Genomic DNA, 23,234 nt, shown 5'->3' with positions numbered 1-23,234 from the left:
ATGGAATATGTATGGAATATGCTGGAATATGTATGACGCCTATTGGATTTGCAGATGTTCCCAGCTGGAAGGGCTAACGTTTTCTTTGGGAAAGGACTGAATTTTGAAAGGTTCTTGAAGAATTGAAAAAATGGTCTGAAACTGGAAAGTGCAAAATGTTGTTAACTCATGTACCACGCACATAGCGTACTGTCTGTCACTGCTCGCCGTGCTAAGTTGCTGGCTGGTGCTTGATTTTCCCCGATGAACAGAGATGAAAGCCTGAAGAGTGAAGAAAATGGGAGTAGCCCTGGCCTTGACTCCTCCTTGACTTTCACCACGGTTCGGAGTACGAGGAGGGAGGCTCCAGCCTCGCTCGGGCCCTCAGAGCCCTCAAGGCCCAGCACAGGGACCAGGACTCGGGGGGGGGGGGGGGGAGGGCACCGAAACCTGCCATCCGAGAGGGCCGCTGGCCGGCACCACTGCTCCCCTCGGCCCTGCGAGGGCCCCTTCGCCCGCGGGGGGAGGCGAGGCGGAGCCGGGGCAGGAGCAGCAGCGGGCGGCGGCGGCGGCCGAAGGGACCCGCCGCCATCGTCGCCGTCGTCGTCGCCGTCTCCCACCCGGCGGGAACGGGGGGCGGGGCCTGGGGCGGGGGGCGGGGCCTGGGGCGGTCCCGACAGGCGGGGCTGGAGGGCGGTGCGCTCCCCTCCCCCCTTCCCTCGCCTGTTTGCCAATGGGCGGGGCCGGGTATCCCCGCTGCCCGCCTCTGTCGTTCGGGGCGAGTCCATCGCGTTCCGTGCGGGGGGAGCGTCGTGCCCGGATGCTGGCTGCCGGTTCGGTTCGGAGAGAGAGGGAGTAGCAGAGATAGCGCCGGTGGATCAGGAGCGGGCGCTGTCCTGCGGTAGCGGGGGTGGCTGATCGGGCGGGGGGAGCCGCTTTGTCCGGGCGGCTCTCCCCTCCCCCTTCCACCCCCCCTGCGTCCCGGCGGGGGATGGTGTGTCCCGCAGCGCGCGCCTTGCTCGCGCGGTTCGGCGGCTCGGTGGGGGGAGGGGACGGGAGACCCGGGCCCCGGCGGCTTCTCTAGAGTGAGCGCGGGGGATATCGGGGAGGGGGCGCGGGGGGGGGGGCTCCGCGGCGCTGGCGGCCGGGACCATGTCGGCGGACGAGGAGGAGCTGAAAGTCCCGGAGGAGATGTTCAAAGATGTCAAGTTCTTCGTGGTGGGAGACATCGACCCCAAGGTACCGGGTCACCCTCCCCCTCGCCCCTTCCCACAGCTCCTTCTTGCCCCCCCCCCCCCGGGTGGGGGAGCACTGTGGCATCGTCCAGCTCCTCTACCCCCCCCCCCCCCCCGGACACTTCCCCGCGCGGGCTCGAGGTTCACGCGCACCGCCGCCGCCCGGGGAAGGGAATGGCGGGGGGGGGGGGAGGGCGGGAGCGCGTTCGCGCCTCAGGGTGTGTGTGAGGGGGGGGGGGGGTGGGGAGGTAACGGAGGGTAACGGCCGCGGCCGGCCCGCCGCCACCCGCCATGGGAGCCAGCGGCCCCGGCGCGCAGGCCCCGTAGCCGCCTGAGCGGAGGAGGGGCGGGCGAAGGGACTTCCTGTTACAGCCCGGGCCGGGCGGGCGCCGCGCGGGGCAGGGGCTCTGCCCGCCGCTCCTCCGCCCCGGCTGAGGGCCGCTCCGCGGGGCCGAGCTCCGCGTCACCCCCCCCCCCGCCGCCACACACACACCGCACCGCCCTCAGCGTCCCGCTGTGCCGGCCCCGGCCCCTCCCGTCGGTGGATCCGGGGTGAGCCCCGCAGGACGGGCGCATCCCAGGACCCCCGTGGCTCTGGTGGCCGCCCCAGGACCTTTCGGAGCCGCCTTGGGCGCGCAGAGGGTGCTGATGCGGCTGGAGGGGTCGTCCCCCGTTTTCCCCGGCCGGGTCCGGAGGAGGCAAGGAGTGGAAGGTGCTGAGAAATGACCCTCCGGCCTAGGGCAGTGCCCTGGGTGACGGGGATGGCCTGCTGTGGCCTAGGGCAATAGCCTCGATGGTGAGGTTGGCCTTAGAGTTAATAACACCCAGTCACGTTGGGCGAAGGTGGTTAAAAAAAAGTTTCTGTGGCATGTCCAATTAGACAGGCGTTCGCAGTGTACCATGCCTAGCTTTAGGACAGCACCTTCCTGCAAACAGATTACTACGTGTTTCACGCTGAAATTAAAGTCTTTCCCTCTTCGGTCGTGGGCTGCAGCCAGATCTTTATTCAGCACTGGGTTCCTTTAATCTCATCTTCTGGCATTCACCGAGTCTTGTAGGCCTTTAAGTGAACTGGAGATGGAGGCACTGACCTGTTGAGATGGTTTTTATTCGTAGGAATAGGTTTACATGCTAAAAGAAATGCAGTCTAGGAGTGTAGTTAAAGAGCAGGGAAAAAAACCTTAAGGTCTTCCAACTTAAAATTTCTGACAGTGTATTAGAGCTCGAATAACAATTCCTGTATTTAAAAAAAACCTATAGCAGCAATAGTATTATGTGTATGAAGATGAGTGCAAAAAACCAATAGGAGTCTTGCATATAATTTATCATACAAATAGTGTCTCGAAAGGCATGTAGTTAGTTCTGTGTTGACATAGCAAGACAATCAGTGGTATTCCCACAGAGCGAGTAAACAAGCATTCTCTTAAGCTAGTTTTCTTTCTTATGTGAAGTTTGATTCTTCTTAGCAGTTAGTGTCATTGTCTTAAGGCTTTGATTTGCTCTAAATTAGGTACACTAAATTCTCCTCTATTTGTGCATGGCTTCCCTGGGTTGCAGGCAGACACTGAAGGTGGCTCTGTCGGAGCTGATGAGGTCAGGCACAGCACTGCACAGAACTGGCTACACTGCTTCCAAGATCAGGTCGTGCTGGGAGCTGTTTAGCCACTTTTCATCATGAGCGATGCCCAAATTGAGAAGCCCTGTGGATCTGAGTTGTTTCTGCAGCCGGCTGGCCTGTTTAAAAACCGTTCCCTCCCGCGGTCTTGGTTTCTGAAACAGCTTGCTGGCGTGGCACAGTGTTACACAGAGGCCAGGATTTGCTCCTGTCTGCGCTGGTGCCTGTGGTGGTAAGCCTTTGGGAGCATGAGGCACCGGGGAGGGCAGAGTCATGCCTGGGTTGGGTTGCAGAGCTGAGTCGGAGTGAGGCAGTGTGTTGTGCTGAGCTTGGGGCCAACTCTTGGTGGGTGCCTTCATACTCCCTTCTGCAGGTGCCCTCTGTGGTACCCTGGGAACAACCTGAAGAAGAGGAGTATTTACCAGCTGTGTTTTGAACTGAGACAGAAAGCAGAAATTCTAAACTGAACTCCACAAATAGCTTTTAAAAACAGTTCTTACAGTGAAAAGTTGTTCCATTACTAATACAAATATATTTGGCGCTTTTTACTTCTTCATATATGAACGGATGCCAGCGTGATTTTGAAAAGAAGTTTCCTTCTTCATCTTTTGGGGAGGAGCACGCTTTGATCAGCTTACATTTCCAGATGTTTTCACGGAAAACCAATTAACTTAATAAATATTAAAACAAGCCTATCACAAGTGAGCACTCTAATCAAAACAAATCCAAGAGTAAGGAAAAAAAAAAGGTAATATATTCAGGTGAATAACTGTATACCCACTACCTGTTAAAACATGCAGCATAAACTAGAAGGGAAACAAAAGGCTGGAATTGTGCCTAGATGTTCTTTGGCAAATGAGGGACAATTAGGCTGCTGGCTCTCAACTTTAAATCCATCCCATTAGGAAGTGCACCTGGCTGCTCACACCTTACAGGGGTTGAGGAGTAGATGTCAGCTATTATTTTGTTTTAATAAATGCTTTTCCTGCTTTCCTAAAAGATGTAAACCCAAACCATCATGCTTTGGTAACACCAGTTAAAATCAGTGTTTCATACAGAAAGAGATAGTATTTCATACAGAAGAGAAGGTCCCAGAGGGGGACTTTTTACAAGGGCATGTAGTGATAGGACATGGGGCAACAGTTTTAAACTGAAAGAGGGTAGATTTAGGTTAGATGTAAGGAAGAAGTTCTTCACTGTGAGGGTAGTGAGGCACTGGAAGAGGTTGCCCAGAGAGGTTGTGGCTGCCCCATCCCTGGCAGTGTTCAAGGCCAGGTTGGATGGGGCTTTGAGCAACCTGGTCTAGTGGAAGGTGTCCCTGCCCATGGCAGGGCGGGTGGAACTAGATGAACTTTAAGGTCCCTTCCAACCCAAACCACTCTGTGATTCAGTGAAAAAGTAATGCAATGCAGCATAGGGACTTCGAACAGGATATTTGTTTTCTGGTTATCTCTGGTTATTATTATTATTGTAATGTTTTTTTACGCCCATTGTCTTATTTCTTAGTTTTGAACTATTGTTTGAACTCTTGTTTCTTCCACACATTTTAGTGGGAGAGAACGAAGATAACATTTATATGCCCCCCAAAATGAAATTGCATTTAATGGGTATAGATTAAATGAAATTTCATTTAATGGATATAAACTAACACCTAAAGTGCAGGATTTTTACAATGAACGTATTGGGGCTTTTCAGCATTTTATTTTCTAGTTATAGGTATATGGTTGATACTAGTATGGGTGAAGTTCGTTAATTGTGCCAATACAACTTTTCAGTCCAGGCACTACATAAACTGAAGAATTCATGTGTTCTGAGAGGATTTTTGAAATTGACATGAGCTAAATTAGGAAGAGTCTTTTTCATACAACTTTAAATAATCGTATGAAGTTATTATCTATCATATTGATAGTGTTTAAACTTACTACCTGAAACTAGTGTAACTTTTTATGCAGAGTCCACTTATGCAAACTCTTTAATGCAGCATTGTTTTGATATAAAACCATTCATACTTATAGCTCATTAGTTGTAACTTCTTTCTCATGCTGTCAGGTTTGGGTGCTCAGTTTTTATTACATTCACTCCTGGTTTTATTTTTAGTCTTCCCTTAAACAAACAGTTGAATGGGGTAACTCAGGGAGACCTATGCGAGACAATGAGCTTGTGTGGTGGGGCTGTTCTTAAATATCTACTATTTTCAAAAGTGCTTTATTTCAATTTAGCTTTTCCCATTGGAATTATAGCATCTTGTGTTACCTTGCGGTTAACTGGATTTCATGCAGGGAGGTATCCCATGATTTAGGAGATGACTGTGTAAAATGGAAACATTCTCTCCTGCTCCTGACTCTGTGGTGGCAAGAACAGCCAGCTTGTGATCAATTTTCTTGGTTATTTTAGAGTAATGCTTTTGTAATTTGATGATATCACATATTCATCCACTGCAGGAAAATGTTGATTTTTTAAAAAAATGGAGTTTTGAAGTCAAGTACTTCAGTCAGGAAATGCCAAAATTGTCTTCTCACTGAGTGGCGATTTTTCCATCCTTGTTCTTCTGCTTAGCATAGATGCTTTATAATAGCCCAATGCCATGTTTTGAAAGAGTCTCTTTTTCAGTGCCTTCTCTGTCCTGGTTAGTGTATGGGGTAGGTAGTAATTGCTTAAGGACCAATTACGTAATATTTTGTTTGATGAGTGCAGTGCCTTGCTCTCTGCAGTTCACTGTTCTGGGAGAGGGTTCTATTACGGAGGGAGTGTCCCCAGCAGGTTTTGAGGGTTAGACATCTGTCCTTAGCAGGTTTTAGAGGGTGATTGTCATACTGATTTGGTTCTGCGAAGTCATTATGAAGTGAAACTGTTTATTTCTGAATAATAAAAGGGAAAAGGAAAGAATAATCTTAATTGGCATTTTTAACATTTGAACTCTAGGCATTAATGTTTTAAAACATTTTTCTCTTCCTCCCCTCTAAAACCCACTACCTTCTCTGTTACTTTTGTTCAAATGAAAGTGAGTCCCATTTTTGGGGGACAGGAGTGGATTCATCACACGGATCTCTACAACTGAGCTGAGAGAAAGCTGAACTCTTAAACCAACATCTTCTAAATGGGCCTTGCAAAAAGAGGAGTAAGATGTACCTTGTGAGTTGTGAGGTGTTTTGCGTTTTCTGAGGACAGAGCAATGGAGTGACACATTTCAGTTCCAGCTCTTTAAGCTAGTAATTGAGGGGGCATGTGTCCTACTACTTTTTCTTTCTTGTTTCTCTAAATCACTTAGTCCTCCATCACTTCTTTTCCCAATACGTCAGCTCTTTATTAGAATGTTTTCCCTTCTCGAGGCAATGCTTACAACTTTTTTTTGCTTGCAGATCCTTCTCATACCTAGACATGTTCTCTCCTTGGTTCTTCGGTCTGGCTGCACTGTTTTGGAGCAGCTGGATGGCTTCTTCAAACTTACTCATATGCTCTGGGATGAAGTGTATTGATTGGATCTAGAAATACTGGAAACAAATGCGTTTGGTGAAGGTGGAATTCTTTTCTCACCTGTTAAATGAACATTTACAGAAAATGCATGAATTTTTTTTTTCTTTTTTTTTTTTTTTGGTCTATCCAAATAATTAACTGGCCAAATCTGGAAGAATTCCTATGAAGACTGCAGCGTACAGTTATGATGTTGTTACCTTTTCTAAGGTAACCATTGGGTTACCTTTTTTTTAAACTTCAAGCTCTTCTTTTAAAGTATATTCAAACACTACCAAAGCTACCATATGCAAAAACAAACACTGAGAAGAAGGGTTTTCTTATCCTGCCTGAGAGAAAATTGTTTTGAGATGCTTTTGAGGAATATGTGTTTCAGAAAAATTTTGACATTTTCCAGATTTCTGCCCCAGCCTGAATTGTTTTGGAAAATAAATCTTCAACTTCAATGATTAAAACATGGCAGAGGTGTAAACCACTGGCAGTCAGGTTTTAAATGGGATGCATTTGGCAACTTTGAAAAAAGTGCTAGCCGCTTACAGGGCGACAACCAAGAGAGGAGGTTATATTCATTCCTCTCATGTGTTAGTGTGTACTTGCATTAATGTTTTCTCAAACAAAAGGTGCTAAAAATTGTTGAATTCTCCCTGTTCTCTTGTAGGTTATTCAACTTCTGAAAGCTGGGAAAGCAAAGGAAGTTTCTTACAATGCACTGGCTTCACATATTATTTCAGAAGATGGGGACAATCCAGAAGTTGGAGAATCTCGTGAAGTTTTTGATCTCCCTGTGGTAAAGGTGAATGCCTCATCCGTGACATTGCCAAAGTACTGACATGGATACTTTATTATTATAATAGAAAATATTCATGTTTGGATAATGACCAAATGAAATGTATCTTTAAAAATCTTTTATTCTTGTTACACAAACCTTTATCCTCACTAGTAGACTTCTACTGCAATTCTGTTCCCTCCTTTCTCTTGTTGTTCTATCTCTATCAGTGGTTTGGTTTTTTTTTTGTTTTCTGTTTTGTTTTTCTCCAGAGTTTTCCTTCAGTCATCTGTAAGATGGTGTCCTATTAGCTGTATTTCAGAAATGTTTCTGATGGGAAGGTTCTTACAGGCTTCTGGCAATGGAAAACATCAATTTAGAATATGCAGTACACTGCTGAGGGTTTTTTTTTAAACTTATAATTGGCAAGGTGCAAAATGATTTTGTTGATTCTGCATATGTGTACTATGCTAATTTTAAACAATAGGGACTTGTAGAAAAGTAGATTTTTTTTTCTCTTTATTTTAGTTTTTCAAGGTTTGGGTGTGTGGTTTTTTGTTGTTTTTTTTTTTTTTTTCCTTATTCATACTGGAATTACCAGTATTTTGTTACTATCTTGCAATACTGGGTTATTTTTCCAGTGAAAGATTCTGGGCTCCATGTTTGAAAACGTGAACTTGTCACTCTGCAAGTCATGAGAATGATCAGAAGAAAAAACACTAGCATTTCACTACCAGTACCTTTGGGGACATGATTTTGCGTTACTTTTTCCATAAGGTTGCAGGTGGCAGTAGAGAATTTTGATAGCTTGTGTCATGAGAGTTCACCTGACAGTGTACAAATGAGTTAATTCCAAAAAATAAAAGTTACTTAGCTAGAGACCTTATGGTTATAGTGGGTATGCTGATTAATTTTTAGTTCCTTTTTCTGAAGTGTTCTGTGGCGTAATTTTAATCTTATAAACAAGAAGAATGCTGCCATTCTCATGTGAAGGAAGGACATCAGCGTCCTAACAGTGCTTTCTGCTTTCTAATGCCATTTACTTAATGTAATTTTCTTCATAACTGCTACTAGCTAAACTTTTTCGTTTGCCAAACCAGAGCAAGTCTTTCAGTAACGTCACTTAGTTTGACCTGAAAACATCACAACATGATCTGTAATCAAGAAGATTAGACTAAGTATTAAGGGAATGGAAGTCAAATGCAAAGGTAGCTTGTTATAGAGAACAAGGAAGGGGAAAACTTGAGGGAGGAAAAATCTCCCATTTTTTTCAGAGGATTGAGGAGTTGCGAATTAAATGTTTTTTAGTTCATTTTTGTGTATGCCTTCTTCTAAGGGAAAGAGAATACCAAGAATTGGGACACCATAAACGTAGTTACCACAATATGGTTTTTTTTGTTTGTTATTTGAGGAAAAGTAATTTCATAGTGAATGTGATACCACTCTTTCCCCCTTCTTCCTTATCTGCTGTATTGGGACTGCTGTCCTACATCTCCACTCTCCACCACCTCCCTCTCTCCCTTTGAGCCCTTCTGTCCCAGAATAATGTCAGTTGGGGGCCATCACCTGTGTGCTTAGCAGCCGGCATTGCTGTGTGTTTAGAAACTCCTTTCTATGCAAGGTTATGGTTCCTGAATCCTTGGTGATGAGTGTAAGGTAGGGTTTTTTGTAGGTGTTTTTTGTTTGTTTGTTTGTTTGTTTTAAGAGCAGGGAGAACTGAAAAAAGGGAAAGGATGAATAAATACTGTAAATGGTTTTCCTAGCGCAATAGGAGGACAAGAGAAAGGGGTCTTGCTCCCATATTGCTGCACAACCTTTGAGCAGTCTATATTAACTCTTACAAATAAATCAGAACAGTGTTTTTTGTGAAAGTGTAGGTATAATGTCTCTGAAACACTTAGACTTTCAAAGCTGGGAGATATATATTGAAACTAGCTATAGTCTGAACTTGGAAGGTAATTCATATTTCATACATGCAGACCAAGGTTTTTCATGTCCTGTGGTTTTTATTTTTCAGCCTTCCTGGGTGATCTTGTCTGTTCGCTGTGGAGCTCTTCTGCCGTATCCTTTAAGGTCAAATTTGAATCAATTCTATAGGAAACGTGTTAAAATAGATACCATTGAAGGATTAAAGACTCTTTCAACTATGTACATCTTAAATTTTTAAAATGATAGGATGTGTTTTGCCTGCCAAGATTGCAGTGTGCTTGGAGCGTCTTTGTCTTACTTCAGTTTTCCTGTCCCTCTGGCTATTTTGGATGCTTAATAGGCACTTCCAAGAAAGCTATCATCAAATTGACTCAAAACATTTTAGCTAGAAGGTGATAAATAACTGTGAGGATCCAGGAAAAATGCTCGAGTGCAGTAAAGGGGACTAATGATGGTCCAGAGTAGAATGGCCTATTCTGCCTTTTCTAGAAGCAGAATTAAGTAAGGGATAAATATGCAATAACTCACATCAACACCATATTATAAATAACACTTTATAAATAGATGGTGTTAGTATTCCCATTTTTAGGTTAGTCTGTCCTTGGCCTCGTTAGACCCTTGTTGTTCATGTTCAGCTAGATCTATGTTTCTTAACTGGTTTGGAGCATATATGCTTGCATGTGGATGGCATATTTCTTCCTCTTATTGTCAGTTACTACTGTTTAATCTTTATTTATGTTCCCTTCAATTTTTTCTTTGGATCATAGGAATGGTGACAATGGCTAATATTATAGAAAAAAAATAATGCATCTTTTCCTCAGACCATTCATAATAAAGATTCTGCATATGGAAAAGCTGAAGCAGAGCAATACACTTCAGTACAGATACGAGTGGATGATTGCAACAAACCATGCCAGGACTAGGGAGGTATGCTGTCAGGCATGAGATCTTATTTTGGAATGACATTAGCAGGTGGTCGTGTCTATAATGGAAAACAAGAGGTGGTAGATGCACGAATCCAGGTGTTCGTATTAGGAATTCAGGTCTTGATGTGCTTCAGTGCTTCAGAATTCATGTTTTATACCCAGTATTGCAAGGTATGTGTCTTTGCGTCTCGCTGTGTTTCGACTATTTTGGAAATAGCCTGTATGTTCTCTTCTTCCCCAAGAGAACTCAGCTCAGGCCGTGAACTGTAGGAAGAGAAAGCACTGAATTCATCAGATAAAATGATACAGTGAGGTCTTTGCAGCTGTTTTGATCATGATAATTAACATTCAAATAGGATTCAGTAGTTAGTGTGAAACATTTGCCATAGTCATGCATAGTCTTCTGACTGAAGCAGAAGAAGGTTTTTGATGAATGACTTGGCTTCCAAATGGAAGAAATGCACCAAACATTATGTGGCAAAACCCAAATTAGCAGAGCTACTCCTGTATTAATAATTTGATTATTGTGATGTGATCTAGGGTCGTGATTTTTGTGTTTTGCATCTGGAAATGTGTTTCATCATCAGGATGGGAGTGTACAGTTGCTTGTGTCGCATGTCTGTAAGCCTTCTCCCTGTTCCTAAGGACTGGTTGAAAAAATAATAAAATATCTTGGAATTAGCTACATTTCCAGGCTTAAGTAATCTAGTCTTGCATTATTAGTGTTGTTCTTTCCCATGGAGAAGTTGCACTATTAGAAAATTGGTCTTCTGTCTGAAACCAGGGTTTTTTAAAAGGGTACTTGAAGATCTGATGTTATTACATACCCAGAAGAGAAATCAACAGATAAAACCACTGAGTGATGCAGTCCATAACTAAATTGTAGCAATAAATGTGTGAATGTAGTCCTCAGTGGCTATTGCTCAGGAAGTCTTTATTGTGAGTATATAGGAATGGCCAAATGAAAAGACCAGGTCTCAGTAGTATCATATTCTTGACTTGCGTGGAACAATGAAGTTTTGTACACCTGTCAGCAATAAATGTGTCCTTGGACCTTTGACTTTATTCTTTCTAGCACTTCATGTCCTTAGAACTTGGTGTTCTTAGATTTTATTCTGAGCCTTATAGTGCTCACTAAAATGGGTTGTTAAGTCTTAACTTTGTTCTGTTTCAGTCTCTTTACGACTTCTAGTGCAGTGGCATCCGGCCATTCATTAGGGTTTTAGGTACTGCCATAATGAAAAAAATATAGTAGTTAATAGGCATAGCTTTTTCCAGTTGACTGGTTTTGGACCCTGTTTAGGGAGAGGTTTGAGATTCTAAATTTTTATCTTTTGTTTATGTTTTAATTTGGAGATGTAATGCTCAAAGTGAACATTGAATTTCTGAAGAAACAAGTCCTAGAAACATCTTTTGTCAGATGTATAGATCTAAAAGAGCCATAGAGATTTTATGTTGGCTTACCAGTTCCGGTACTTATTTGATGGGCATTTGCTTGTCAGTTGTTAAAGGTGAAGTTTAATGTAGAAACATTTAATACAGTACAAAAGCATAATAATTTTGCCTGTTTCTTATGAATACATTTTAACATTCTACTGTGAAAGTTGTTTTGACCAGGGGGAACTTCAGAAGGCAAAGTGTTCTCTTCCCTGCTAGCTGATGGTCACAAAATCTGACAGACCTACAGCTGAAGGAAGTAACAGAAAAATTAATCCGGAAGCAGCCTTCGTGAAGAAGGAAAGACAATTTAGCATGTGAAAACTTCAGTTAGAGTGCCATAAAGAGGGCTGGTGATTTCTTTATTAATTCTCTTGATAGCAGCAAAAGCAAGAATGAGGAAGGTTTATTTTTCCACAGTCTTATATAACCGAGCTGTTGCTTCTTTATATGCTAGGAGCAGATGTTAAAGGCAGTGAATAGACAAGGTACACTTTTGAAAGATCCAGTACTGAATCTCTACCTTAGGCGAGATACTGAACAACACAGTGAAATTTAGGACGTTCATCAGACTTGAACTTCTTGGAGTATTCTGGATAATGGCAGTAATCTATTCTTAAGTTTTAAAGTGCTCTGGGTTTTCTTGTCAGCTTGCTGTCTGTTGTCTCTTCTGGGTCTCAAAATTTAAGTATTGCTGGTGCATCTGTCAACAGCACAGGGAAAATAATTTTGTTGAATTTCAAAAATCTCAATGTGTACTTGTAGCAAAATAAATGCACATCTGTTTCTATAGTCATTTTTTTCCAACAAGATGTGCATGTATCTTAAACACAAAATTGTATGAAAGCGTAGAAAAGGCAGGGAAGTTACAGAAGTCAGATGGTCCGTCTGTCTTTCCAGGTCACTTCTGTCAGACATTCTCTCTCCTGTTCACAAGGGCCCTCCTGTAGTGGAGATTTCATAGTCTCCTGAGTCAGCTTATAGTGCCTCACTATTGTGTTGCTAGAGTTTAACCACATTACCATGCTGCAGTCTAACCCTGTTTTGATTTATCTGAGCCACTCTGAACAGGGAGAACAAATTACTTCTCTTTTCATTTGGTAGTCTTTAAAGGTTTTGAAGATGTGTTGTCTTACCTTCTTAAACACGTCAATTCTGGTCTTTCAGTTTCCTCTTGTAAGTCATATTTACTAGGTCTGTAAAAATTCTCACTGCTCTTTTTCACATACTGTTTCATTTATTTGTCTCTTTCATGCATCTGAAAACAAGAGATCTTGTTGAATTTTGAAAGCATGGTGGAAAACTTCATGTTAGTTTCAGGCTGTGTTTTTGTTTTTACATCCTAGTGTGATGTTTTCTCAGTTTGTGTTTCATAGTAGCTCCTAGATTTCATCCTCCCTCCCTGTATCTGTTGCCTAGCCAACTTCCAATGCAGAGTTACGCCTCAGTAGGAAAAAATCGGCTGCGGAAGATCTGATACTTGCTTATACTGACTTGCCTACTACTGTTTGCAGATAATCTCTCCAATACTTTGTTTGGTTTGTTGTTTTTCTTGATATGAGTTTGTCCCTTGGTATGTTTGTTGTTCAGTGCCTTTTGTGGACTTAATAACCATGCTGTATGGTGGGAAACTGTTTCTACTTTTCCAGTCTTTGAGAAATTGCAAAGGACGAGTTAGGTTCCAAAAGGTTTTTTCAATCAAAAACTCTACCATTTGGTTACCAAACTTAGCCATTTCTGAAACCTCTGGCTTCTGTATTGCTTTCTAACCCATTTTCTTTTTTTTTTTTTTTTTTGTAAGGCTGTGCTTTTATTTCTTGCTGATGTTAAATGAAGTAATCTACCAAATTGCCATCTTTTTTAATAAGCGTGCAAATAACTTTCTCACAGGTGTCTGCTATTAGCTTTTATTTTAGAAACACTTTTCTTGGTCTGTTGTTTTATCAAAATTCTTGTGTGCCGTAATACTTCTATATTGTCTGTTGCTGACTGTAGCAAAAAATTGTTCTTCAAATTCTTCTGTATTTTTTAAGCATGGAAGATAAGTATCTGATAATGGAAGGAATGTTGTACTATGGAAGGAATTTGTTGTACTATGACTCTTGATAATGACTTGACTCCTATAAGCTAAGCATCCTGAGATGGGCTGAGGGAGAAATCAGTTGTAATATTAGAGGTGTCCTGATCCAGTTTGCACTTCATTTTTTTTCTTGATGCATACAACTTGAATTGGAAACAGACAAAATGCTTTTAAAGATAAAAGTTTTTCAATGGTCAAATACTTGATAATATCTGAGAAGTACTATGCATACTACTTAGTTTCCTTCTAATGTCCTTCAGGAAGCTCTCATTTAAATTATTTTGCATCCTTGACACTTGCTTTCCAGTGTAAATGGCTTTTCTCCAGAATCGTGTCAGATCTTTTTTGGAGTCACTGCCTGTCTCTCTCAGGTAAGAGGTGAACCATATTTCAGTCTATTCCAACGTACAATATGTGTGCTATGCTTTGTTTTTTTGAGGAGAGATACTAGTTTTTCTGTTGTACTATGACTTTTTTTCTGTATGTTGGGTGAATTATCACCTACGACAGTTTTTCACTGAAAATGAGGGCATGAACATTTCAAATTGTGAACATTCAATCAGTAATTTATCTTATATTCAGCTGTACGGTGATTCTGAAACGCAGAGTACACTAGACTATAAAGTCTTTGCTCCTTTTCTGCTATTTCTACATTAACACAGTATTCAGTCAACATGTTTTACTTACTTATGCACTGAAACCTTAACAAGGGTGCCAGTGAGTAAACTGGCAAGATGGGGCTTCAGCAGCTTGTGTTCATTGTCAGCTGTATAGAACTGTGACCAGTGTGTGTGTGCAGGTGGACAGGGTAAGGCCCTAGGTGCTAATGGAATATATGTGTATATGTGCTTTAGACTTTTTAACGAATTATTCCTGTAATACTGTCACTAACTCTGAATGGTAATGACTTGAATACATGTGGCTTTCTTGGCAGGGGAGGGGGACATTGCTGTGGCATAAATTGCTAGAAATAAACACATGTGTTTATAATAAACATAAATAAACACAGGGTATTAATTTGGTCTGCATGTTAAAATTCTGTTTAATGAATTTAAACAGGTTGTCTAAGAGAAATAATTCTTGTTTGCTTGATCACTAACTTTTTTCGCTTGTGGAGAGCAATATATTAGTGTTGAGTTTTACAGGAGTGAAGAACTTTCTTTTCTCTGTGCAGGCTAAAAATCGTTGTTTAATGTTTTTTCTTGTTGTGTCTCTTTGTCACCCTTTTTTCTCTGTAACTTTCATGCTAATTTGGTATTTAAAAGTGATAGGTAATACATTAGCTAGACTTGTAAATGGTATGTCATGAATTGTACTAAAATTCCTCAAGCAGAAGGCAGCTGGTTGCATAGAACTAAAAGGCTTATTTACCTTCCTTTTAGGTTTCATCTGAAGACCGAAGTACGCTGTGGGCTTTGATTACTTTTTATGGAGGGAATTGCCAGCTGAGCCTCAATAATAAGTGTACTCATTTGATTGTGCCTGAGCCAAAGGGGGTAAGAGTTTATTACATGTACAATTCGTCTTGTTGTAGCTCTCATTTGCTTTTGAATAATCAAAAATTTTCCATCTCCCTGAAGTTAGGATTCTTAAGACTGTTCGTTAGTCTTGAACAGCTAAATTCAACACAATTATGCAATGCAGCTATTCAGTTTGTATTTATTTTCTGCATGGCTTTAAGCCTGATTAATTCAAAAGATACCCAATTTCATATTGGTATTTGTATTTCTGGTTGAATAAAGCACTTTATTCTTTCTTCTGTTTCTCTTAACCTAATTGTGACATGTCATAATCATTAGTGATTTGTAAATCTGTAGGTACAGAATCAGTGAAGAAAAATGAAGGACAAAGTTGAAAAATTGTGTAAAATGCCCTTCGATGTTGTGAGGGAGAAAAGAATAGAGCAGAAGGAGAAACAGGGGGTTTTTTTCTTTTTTTTTTTTTTTTTTTTCTTAAAAAAGACCTCTCAAAATCCCTCAACTCATTCCTCTTAAAGAGAGATGGTAGGATAAACATTATGCAGCATTCCTGTCCCAACTGCTGATAAAGTAGTCATACTTCAAATCATTCCCATTATAAAATATCTCAGATTGGAAAGGACCCACAAGGATCATCTAGTCCAACTCCCTGCTCCTCGCAGGACTATCTAACACCAGATCAGATGACTAAGAGCATTGTCCAGATGCTCCTTGAACTCTGACAGGCTTGGTGCTGTGACCAGTTCCCTGGGGAGCCTGTTCCAGTGACCGCCCACCCTCTCAGTGAAGAACCTTTTCCTAATGTCCAGTCTGAAATTCCCCTGACACAGCCTCATTCTGTTTCCTTATATCCTATCAGTGGTCACCAGAGAGAGGAGATCAGCACCTCCTTCTCCACTGCCACCATTGAGGAAGCTGTAGACTGCCTCAGCCTTCTCTTCTCCAAGCTGAACAAACCAAGTGACCACAGCTGCTCCTCACAAGTGTTGCCCTCAAGACCTTTCACCTTCTTGGTCGTCATCCTCTGGACACACTCTAATAGTTTGATGGCCTTCTTACATAAATTGAGGCACCCAAAACTGCACACAGTACTCAAGGTGGGGATGCACCAGCGCAGTGTAGAGTGGTACAATCACCTTCCTTGACTGGCTAGCTATGCTGTGCTTGATGCACCCCAGGACATGGTTGTCTCTTTTGGCTGCCAGGGCACACTGTTGACTCATATTCAACTTAACCATCAACCCAAACACCCAGATCTCTTTCTGCGGGGCTGCTCTCCAGCCTCTTGTCCCCCAAGTTGTATGTATAACCAAGATTACCCTGTCCCAGGTGTATAATCTGGTACTTGCTGTTCTTAAATTTCATACAGTTGGTGATTGCCCAGCTCTCTAGTCTATCCAAATCTCTCTGTAAGGCCTCTCTACCCTCGGTCCACAGCTCCTCCTAATTTAGTGTCATCATTTGACTTCCTACTCCCATGTAGGAAGTCAAATGCTGCAGTCTATGCAAATGGAGAAACTGAATCAGAAAGATCAGGTAACTGGCTAAGGCAGCATTAAGCACATCAGAATAGCCTCCTCTACTATAGTGCTAGTGATTCTTAGTTTATAATAGTTCACTGAAACCTCATGAAGTGTTCACTACTCCTCTTCCTGAAGAGGAAATATATTTGTAATTGATATAGTGTGTTTGTTCAGAGACTGAAAATACTTAAAACGATTTGAAGCTCACTTAAAAATGATTGCTTGGATGCTTTTACTTAACGTGGTGGATGGAGCAAGTTTTTGGGTTTGTTTTTTGTGTTTTATTTTTTGTCCTTTAATAACATGAGCGCATTTCCATCACCATTTTTTAAAATTTCAAGTAAGTGGGAGGGGTCACAGGGGTTAGTTATTTGAATGTGAATAACTCTAAGATCAGGTTCTATACACTACCTCCTTACATAAATCTGTAAAACTTTTTCAAGTTTCTAATGCTGTTTTATACAGAGCGAGTATATTACTGTCCCACCAATGACCCTTTTCATGTTTTGGAGTTAATGGAAACTATCTAATACTAAGAGAAAAACGTGTGGCTAGTAGTATGACAGTAAACTTATGCATGCAATACATAGGAAAGTGCTTTAGAATAAAACATGTGCTGACAGTGGGAGAAGAGAAAGTGTGGACATGGGAAATGCTTGCTTTTTCTTCCCTGTTTCATTTAAAACTATAAGAAAATTTGTAGGGTTGGGGGGGGGGCGCGGATTGGTTTTTGTTTTTTTTTTTTTTCTTTTTTTAAGTGCATGATCTTTCTTCTGTGGAAGACTTAGAAGGGTGTACCAAACACTACCCTAGTTGTCTCCTCCATCTCAACAGAATGTAATGCTTGGACAAAGAGCTTTGCTACCTAAACCGGTGTTTTTAAGAGGCAATGATATACATTTAAGAAGTGTTGACTTAAATCATAAGCTTTTTAGATCAAAGGATGTTGTCTTGAGCTTGCCAGTGAAGAAACTGAAAAAAACACATAAGCATTTCATATCTGTAGGATAAAATAAATATTTAATTTATTTAATCATTGAATGGGAACAATTTTATAGGATGATTACTTAAAATGCTTCTAGTCCTGCTGCTCTGATATACTGTTATAAGGGTTTCTGCAGCAGTTTGTAATGAGAACAGTTTTGACACTAGTGAAAACTTAAATGATTGCTTTGACTAGACACAAGAAGATAAAACAAGATTCTTAATAATTCTCACTACAAAGAAAGAATGAAAACTCCTATCTGCAAATAAACTTGGTTTCATCTGTAATCTCTTTATTGTGTATGAATGACAGTTTCATTGTAGGAAATAACTCTAGAGACTCATTAAATTAAATTAATTTCCTTTGAATGTGCTAGTTGTTAATTTATATTGTTTGACATCCAAAGAAAATCCCAGTTCAATCACTTCTAAATATTAGATCCTGATATTAGTTTCAAATGGTCTAAAGAAAGTTTTCTTTTTTTTTCCCCACCGTCTTGATATTTGTGAGGGGTTTCTATCAAAGAGGATGTTAGAATAAATAGAGCACTGATGTTGTGGAAAGGAAACAGTGATGTTTTACTATTTGTACATGTCTTGAAATGATAAGGAAGGAGGGAGGGATAAAGTTTTCTACTTTGTCAACATCGTAAACCTCACATTGAAATCGATTTAGCTAATATTTGCACAAAAGCGTAACTTTCAATGTGAAGGCAACATTACAGTTTGCCACTTCTGAGAAGGTGTATGGGAGATACCTGACCGGTTTCTGATTTGTATTCCTCCTGAAATGCATTTTTTTCAGTGACAGCCTTGTAAATATTTGTCTCTACTTCATTGTGATATTCTGATTTTTCCTAAATGCTTTTTCATGACGATTTTTTTTGTTTGTTTGGGGTTTTTCTTCTTTTTTTTTTAGTGGAAAAAAGGTAAGTATAAACTGTATTTAGACTCACCTTAATGTCCACCTAAAAATCAGCTGCATCTTAGTATTGACTGTGGTGTTCCTAGCTGCTGGAGTTCTGAAGGCTTTTTCAGAACAAAGTTTCATGATTGTCGAATCCTTTGGCGATTGGGTTTCGGAAGAATTTGGGTAGTGATGTGTTTGCAAGTGAAGACTTAATCTTCTGCATTTTTGCCATATGAGTCCTTTATTTTGTAAATGTGGAGGGTTTTGTTTTAATCTCTTGGAACTTGTGGTTATGCACAGTAGTATAGTTTGTCTTGCTGGTTCTGGGAGAGATCACTTTCTGTTATTGGACAGCCTCTTGTGATCGGCTTCTCCATGCTCTAGTCCTGCCCTCAAAAAAGTTATTTGTGGTTTTTTGTCTGTAAATAAAATCTTTTTTTTTTTTTCCCCCCCCAGGAAAAATATGAATGTGCTTGTAAACGGGACAGCATTAAAATTGTGACACCAGACTGGGTACTGGATTCTATAGCTGATAAGATTAAAAAAGAAGAGACTCCTTATCATCCTCGTTTAATTATATATGAGGAAGAAGAAGAGGAGGAGGAGGAAGAAGAAGAAGAAGAAGCAGAAAATGAAGAACAAGATTCTCAAAATGAAGCTAGTACTGATGAAAAATTATCAAGCCCAGCATCTTCTCGAGAAGGATCACCTTTGGGTGATCAAGTTTTTTCACCAAAATCTACTACTGCTGATAAGGCAAAAGGGGAACTGATGTTTGATGATTCTTCAGATTCCTCTCCAGAAAAGCAAGAAAGGAATTTGAATTGGACACCAGCTGAAGTCCCACAGGCATCCGCAGCAAAGCGTAGGTTGCCTCAAGGGAAGGACTCTGGGTTAATTAATTTATGTGCCAATGTCCCGCCAGTGCCAGGTAATATTTTGCCTCCGGATATGAGAGGCAATCTGATGGCTTCAGTACAAGGTGCCCAAAGTTCTGATCGACAGGAAATGATGGCTACGTGGAGTCCAGCCGTGCGGACATTAAGGAATATTACTAATAGTGCTGATATTCAGCAGATTAATAGACCATCAAATGTAGCACATGTAAGTGTTGGATTGTTAATTTATAAGATATTGGACTTTTTCTTAGGAACTATCGTATCCAAGAACTTCAGTTTCCTTTTTTTGTTCTTTAAATGTACAAAGGATTGAAAGTTCCCCATATTACTTCGGACTTGTGGCTAAATTAGTAACCTCCCCGAAATAAGTAACTTCATTCCTAGCAGGTTCATGGAAGTAAGAATGCATTTGGAAAAAATGTGTGAAAGAGTAAAGCTGTGTTTAACTACAGCATGGTTTAGAGTTTCAGTACTGGTTTCTTGGTAAGAGCAAAAAAAAAAAATTTAGAATTATTTTGGTAGTTCAGGAAACCTGATTTCATACCCTTCAAGCTTTTCAATCAGTGCAAGAAATTATTTGTGCTATAAACACATAAAACTGTGAAATTGATTGTTCTCACAGTAGGTTCAGTTCTATACTGTGTTGTTCTGCTGGGCATCATTAAGTTGTTACATAGTAGAGTCAGGATTATGATACAGAAGTCCTAACTTAAAAGTTCTTATGCCACTCATATAGTTGAAATAATTGCAGCTTTTCTATTGAATTTATTTTTAGAAGAAAATAAAAAGCAAGCGAGCATTGAAATTCTTAGATGTTCATGGGAAGGGAACGTGAGAAAAGTAGGTGCTATAAAATGTTAGACATATCTTTTACTTAGATAATTGCACTGGTGCATTTATTTGGATGTTCATCTGATGGTAAAACTTTCAAAGGTGCCTGAATAATAGAAGCTTACAGCTAGTACTTAAACACAAAAAGTAGTCACTCAGAAACGTTGGTTCTTTGTTTATGTGAATTCTGAATATGAAATAGAAATACAGGCTTCATTTTAAAACTGAGTCTTAGATTCCTCTTCTCAGTGCCTTGAATTGTTTAAGGACTGAGACTTCTGGGTAAGGACTGAGCAGAACCGCCAACGTCCTGGTTGGTTGGCCAGTGCTGGTAAGTTGGCTGATGCTTTCATGTCTGAACACCACATCTTCTACAACAAGTCATTGTACTATCAAATATTCCTTAGTGGTGTCTGTGTGGAAGTATTTTTCTGTAAGTAGTATCCATAGAGCTACAGGGCAGTTGATGGTATCATGCTTTGGCTAGACTGTTCTCCAGAAGTCTGTTGGACTAGGGACTTGATTATGGTGTGCAAGGACTGTTCTCAAGTAGGTTGCCTTGCTAGCTCCAGCACATGCGGAAAAGCTTTGCATCTTAGAATTGTGAATCCCTCTGGCTAGGTTAAATTGTATTTTGTATCCTGCTTGGGTACCAGTCTTGGGTGGTTTCCATGTCTTGGTGCACAATCTTGGAAAGTTATTGTTTAATTTGAACCTCAGATTTCTGCTGAATGGCAAGATCTGTAGTAATAAGGCATTTTGCAGATAAAAAGTTATTTTCTGAATATAGCCCTAGGATACTTTTGAAAGTTTTATCCCTTTATTTTGAAATATGTGTCCTGAAGCTTCTGTAATTTTGACTTTTGGGACTTTTTGTGGAGAGCAGCATGAAGACCTCTCTTCACACTGAGCCACGGAAACATTCTTTTTGTGTATGTTATTTTTAGTTATTGAATGTTTATACTGTGGTGCTGTTGAGACATTAGTGGTGGGTGATGCATTGATAATTGTGGTTGTAAATGTATGCTATACCAACAACACCAAAATTACTTAGATGAAACCTGAGGTGTTTTGAAGTGCATTGTAAAAAACACTTGAGCCACCTCAGATTAAGAGTTGATGGACATCTCATTGAAAGTGTACAGTTCATTGGCTTTGTGTTTTAGTGATGTGCTTTGATTCCTCTCTCGCGCACACACACATCACTGAAGTTTACGCTGTATGTGATGAGCTAGTGTGGGTGAAGGAAACAAGCTTTGCAGGATTCACCAAAGCTGATTTCATGTTTAAAAGACTTTATGAATGGCGAGTCTAGAGTTTCCTATTGTTCCGTCTAGTTTTTAATAGGTAGTTTATATTAAAGCATTTTAATAAATATGTAGAACTCATCCTAATCTGTTAGGAATTTGCCTAATTTTCCCTTTTCTGATGCTTTAAAAACTCACTTGCTAACTCATGTCTGCTTAGTGTGAAATGATTTTTCCCTTAACAGTGAGTTAAACATCTAAAAGTGAAATTAAACTCCACATTACTTCAGCACTTCAGCTAAAATCTTTTATTCTTAGTATAGGTTTGTTAGTTTGTGGGAGTTTTTTCCAAGTAACTATTAGTGCTCAGCAGATCAATGTTTGTCTTTGTATTTTGGGATTCAGTTTAAAAAATAGAGCTAAATATTCCTGGATTGGTTCAAAAGAAAGCAAGGTTGTGTTAAGTTCCCATGTTTCAAACAGCACTAATTAGTAGAGCCATTATTAGCAATTTTTAAGTTAAAGAAAATAAGACTATGGCTAAACTTTGAACTTAATGGGCCAACAGGATTGTAAAATGAATATTACAGTTGATTGAGTTGATCAGTGTAATTATTTAATATAGTGTTAATAGTCATAATGCTATTGGAGATACCATCAGTAGTAAAGGGATGGGTTTTAATGTTAAACTTTGCTAAAATGTGCATTGCCTTATATTAGGAGCCATGCGTAGCTCCATGCTTTTCTATGTGCAAGTCCTGTCTTTTCATTTTGCTATTAACGGTTAAAGATTTTTGTTTAGCTCACCAATGTATTTAAGCAGTGTTCTTTTCTTTTGAGAATTGTATTTTCCCAGTAGTTCTTTTAAATATTTTTAACCTGAATGACAACAAAAAGGTCACAAAACTAATTTTTGTTTTCTAGATATTACAATCACTTTCAGCACCTACAAAAAGTTTAGAACAACAAGTAAATCATAGCCAACAGGGACATCCAAACGCGGTGCTCTTTAGTCAAGTGAAACTAACACCAGAGACACATTTATTACAGCAGTCACATCAAGCACAGCAGCAACAGCACCATCCTCTTTTACACCTTCAACCTCAACAACTTATGCAGCTACAACAGCAGCAGCAGCAACAACCCCAGATCTCCCAGCAGTCTTTCCAACAGCAACAGACTCATCAGTTTTCACAACAGCAACAGCAAGTTCATCAGCAGCACCAGTTCGCGCAGCAGCAGCTTCAGTTTCCACAGCAGCAGTTACATGCTCAACAGCAGCTACACCGTCCTCAGCAACAGCTCCAATTTCAACAGCAGCATGCTTTGCAACAGCAACTTCATCAGTTGCAGCAGCAACAGCTACAGCAGCAACAGTTGCAGCAGCTACAGCAACAGAATCTGCAGCAACAACAGCTGCAACATCAGCAGCAGCAAATACAGCAGCAGCAATTGCAGCAGCAGCATTTACAGCGATTACACCAACAGCATCAGCAACAGCAAATGCAGAATCAGGCGACACAACACTTAACTCAGACATCTCAAGCACTACAGCATCAAGTTGCAGCCCAGCAGCCACACCACCAGCAGCAGCAACAGCAACAACTGCAACAGCAGCCGCTTTTTGGACACGATCCGGCAGTGGAGAGTTAGTAATTATTGCCTTCTAATGCTGGAAAAAAGTGGCTAATGACATGACATAATGTGGGTTAGAATATAAAAAAATAATGCTGCGCTTACAGTATGGGATTGTAAGGCTTAGAAATACCATTCATGGCTCAGGACCTGTTTTACTAATTTTTAGGCAAACAAGATTTAAATTATAACTAAGGATGATCCAGAAATCTGAAAAGCATGAGAGCACTGAGAACATTCTCTTTTCAAATATATACTTTATGCCCCTAGCATATAAATTATACTGTGA

At 40.6% G+C, this 23,234-nt stretch overlaps 1 protein-coding gene across 3 annotated transcripts in view; it reads left to right on the top strand.

The window, feature by feature from the left end:
- Window positions 1-959: 959 nt before the first annotated feature.
- PAXIP1 (PAX interacting protein 1) overlaps window positions 960-23,234 on the top strand; it is a 35,926-nt gene continuing 13,651 nt past the window's right edge. The window contains exons 1-7 of one of the 3 annotated variants that reach the window (XM_075045309.1): window positions 960-1,218; window positions 6,959-7,093; window positions 9,084-9,127; window positions 13,746-13,809; window positions 14,821-14,934; window positions 18,790-19,437; window positions 22,235-22,958. In XM_075045309.1, coding sequence (XP_074901410.1) covers window positions 1,132-1,218; window positions 6,959-7,093; window positions 9,084-9,127; window positions 13,746-13,809; window positions 14,821-14,934; window positions 18,790-19,437; window positions 22,235-22,958 — 1,816 coding nt within the window. In that variant the 5' untranslated portion in view covers window positions 960-1,131. Of the gene's footprint in view, window positions 1,219-6,958; window positions 7,094-9,083; window positions 9,128-13,745; window positions 13,810-14,820; window positions 14,935-15,775; window positions 16,014-18,789; window positions 19,438-22,234; window positions 22,959-23,234 lie in introns of those variants that run through there. The other 2 variants (XM_075045300.1, XM_075045319.1) reach the window with 2 other exon arrangements.

The sequence above is a fragment of the Buteo buteo genome, chromosome 2 (genome assembly GCF_964188355.1).
Source record: "Buteo buteo chromosome 2, bButBut1.hap1.1, whole genome shotgun sequence".
Lineage (NCBI taxonomy): Eukaryota > Metazoa > Chordata > Aves > Accipitriformes > Accipitridae > Buteo > Buteo buteo.
The sequence above is the reverse complement of the archived record's forward strand: the minus strand, read 5'-3'. Positions and strand labels throughout refer to the sequence as shown.